General features: G+C 43.1%; 1 protein-coding gene across 1 annotated transcript; it reads left to right on the forward strand.

Moving 5' to 3' along the window:
* Positions 1-373: 373 nt before the first annotated feature.
* Positions 374-1,188, forward strand: LOC102725969 (MICOS complex subunit MIC27-like). The gene is made up of 2 exons (XM_031025828.2): positions 374-883; positions 982-1,188. Exons 1-2 carry the CDS (start codon positions 413-415, stop codon positions 1,186-1,188), a joined length of 678 nt encoding a protein of 225 aa, XP_030881688.2. The 5' UTR covers positions 374-412.
* Positions 1,189-1,193: the final 5 nt, after the last annotated feature.

A 1,193-nucleotide genomic window follows, 5' to 3' on the forward strand; every position in this document is an offset into this window, starting at 1 on the left:
AGAACTGATGCTTTCCTGAGAAGGAAATACTACCTGTGGACTGCAGCTTCGCTTGGGCCTGAGAGTCCCAGCAACCCTTCCTGCTGGCCTGTCTTGTGGATTTCAGGTTTGCCCAGCCAGCCCTCATAATCACATAAGCCAATCACAATGCCCTGTAATAAATCTCCTGATACATATCTCCTGCTGGCTCTGTTTCTCTGGTTGAATCCTGACTGATTCATTTTCCTTTATAACCATTCATTATGTCACAAGTCTGCCTCCTGCCCATGTCCACAGGCCAGCTTCTCAGATACACTACCTCAGGAGTAAACCAGAATGAATAGACCAGAAAGGCACAACCTGGTAACCATTAAGAGTTAGTGGAGTATGAAAAACTCAGACGGAGAAGGTCACAGATATAGCGGCTGTGAGGATGGGAAAGCCGACAACCATACCTGGAGGTCTGACATGTGCATCTATAACTGTGCATGCAGCTAAAGAAGAAGAATACAAAAAGCAGCTAGGAAAACCAGAGCAGCTCCCCATATATACTGCACCACCTCTGCAGTCTAAATATGTTGAAGAACAGCCTGGTCGTTTACAAATGGGCTTTGCATCCATCCATACTACAACTGGTCATTATATGGGCTGGTGCAAGGGTGTTTGTGTGTTTGTGAAAAATGGAATAATGGATACAGTACAATTTGGAAAAGATGCGTATATCTATCTGAAGAATCCACCTCGAGATTTTCTTCCAAAACTTGGAGTGATTACAGTTTCAGGATTGGCAGGCTTGGTTTCAGCAAGAAAAGGTTCTAGGCTTAAGAAAATTGCTTATCCACTGGGACTGGCCACTTTAGGAGCAACTGTTTGCTACCCAGTTCAGTCAGTAATAATTGCAAAGGTAACTGGGAAAAAGGCATATACTACAAGCCAGCAAATTTATGAAGCAGTTAAATCAACAAAAAAGAGTCATTTCCTAAACCTAAAGAAAAATCTAAGCTAGGAAATTCTGCTGAAATAGAAATACCTGCAAAAACAACTGACAGCGTGAAATACTCAGTGCCCTTGACAACAGAACTCAGCTCTGAAACAAAGACAAAATCAGAATCCACCTCAGGTGCTACACAGTTTATGCTTGACCCCAAGCTCATGGATCACGGGCAGTCCCATCCAGAAGATGTAGATATGTACAGCACTAGAAGCTGAAATAG

Source organism: Leptonychotes weddellii, chromosome 7, assembly GCF_054177405.1.
Source record: "Leptonychotes weddellii isolate Sample4059 chromosome 7, ASM5417740v2, whole genome shotgun sequence".
In the NCBI taxonomy this organism is placed as follows: domain Eukaryota; kingdom Metazoa; phylum Chordata; class Mammalia; order Carnivora; family Phocidae; genus Leptonychotes; species Leptonychotes weddellii.

Excerpts from the sequence above, each read along its gene's own strand:
- LOC102725969 (XM_031025828.2), top strand. The coding sequence starts at position 413 with ATGGGAAAGCCGACAACCATACCTGGAGGTCTGACATGTGCATCTATA. Across the intron at positions 884-981 it reads AGTCAGTAATAATTGCAAAG|CTAGGAAATTCTGCTGAAAT; the intron begins GTAACTGGGAAA and ends GAAAAATCTAAG.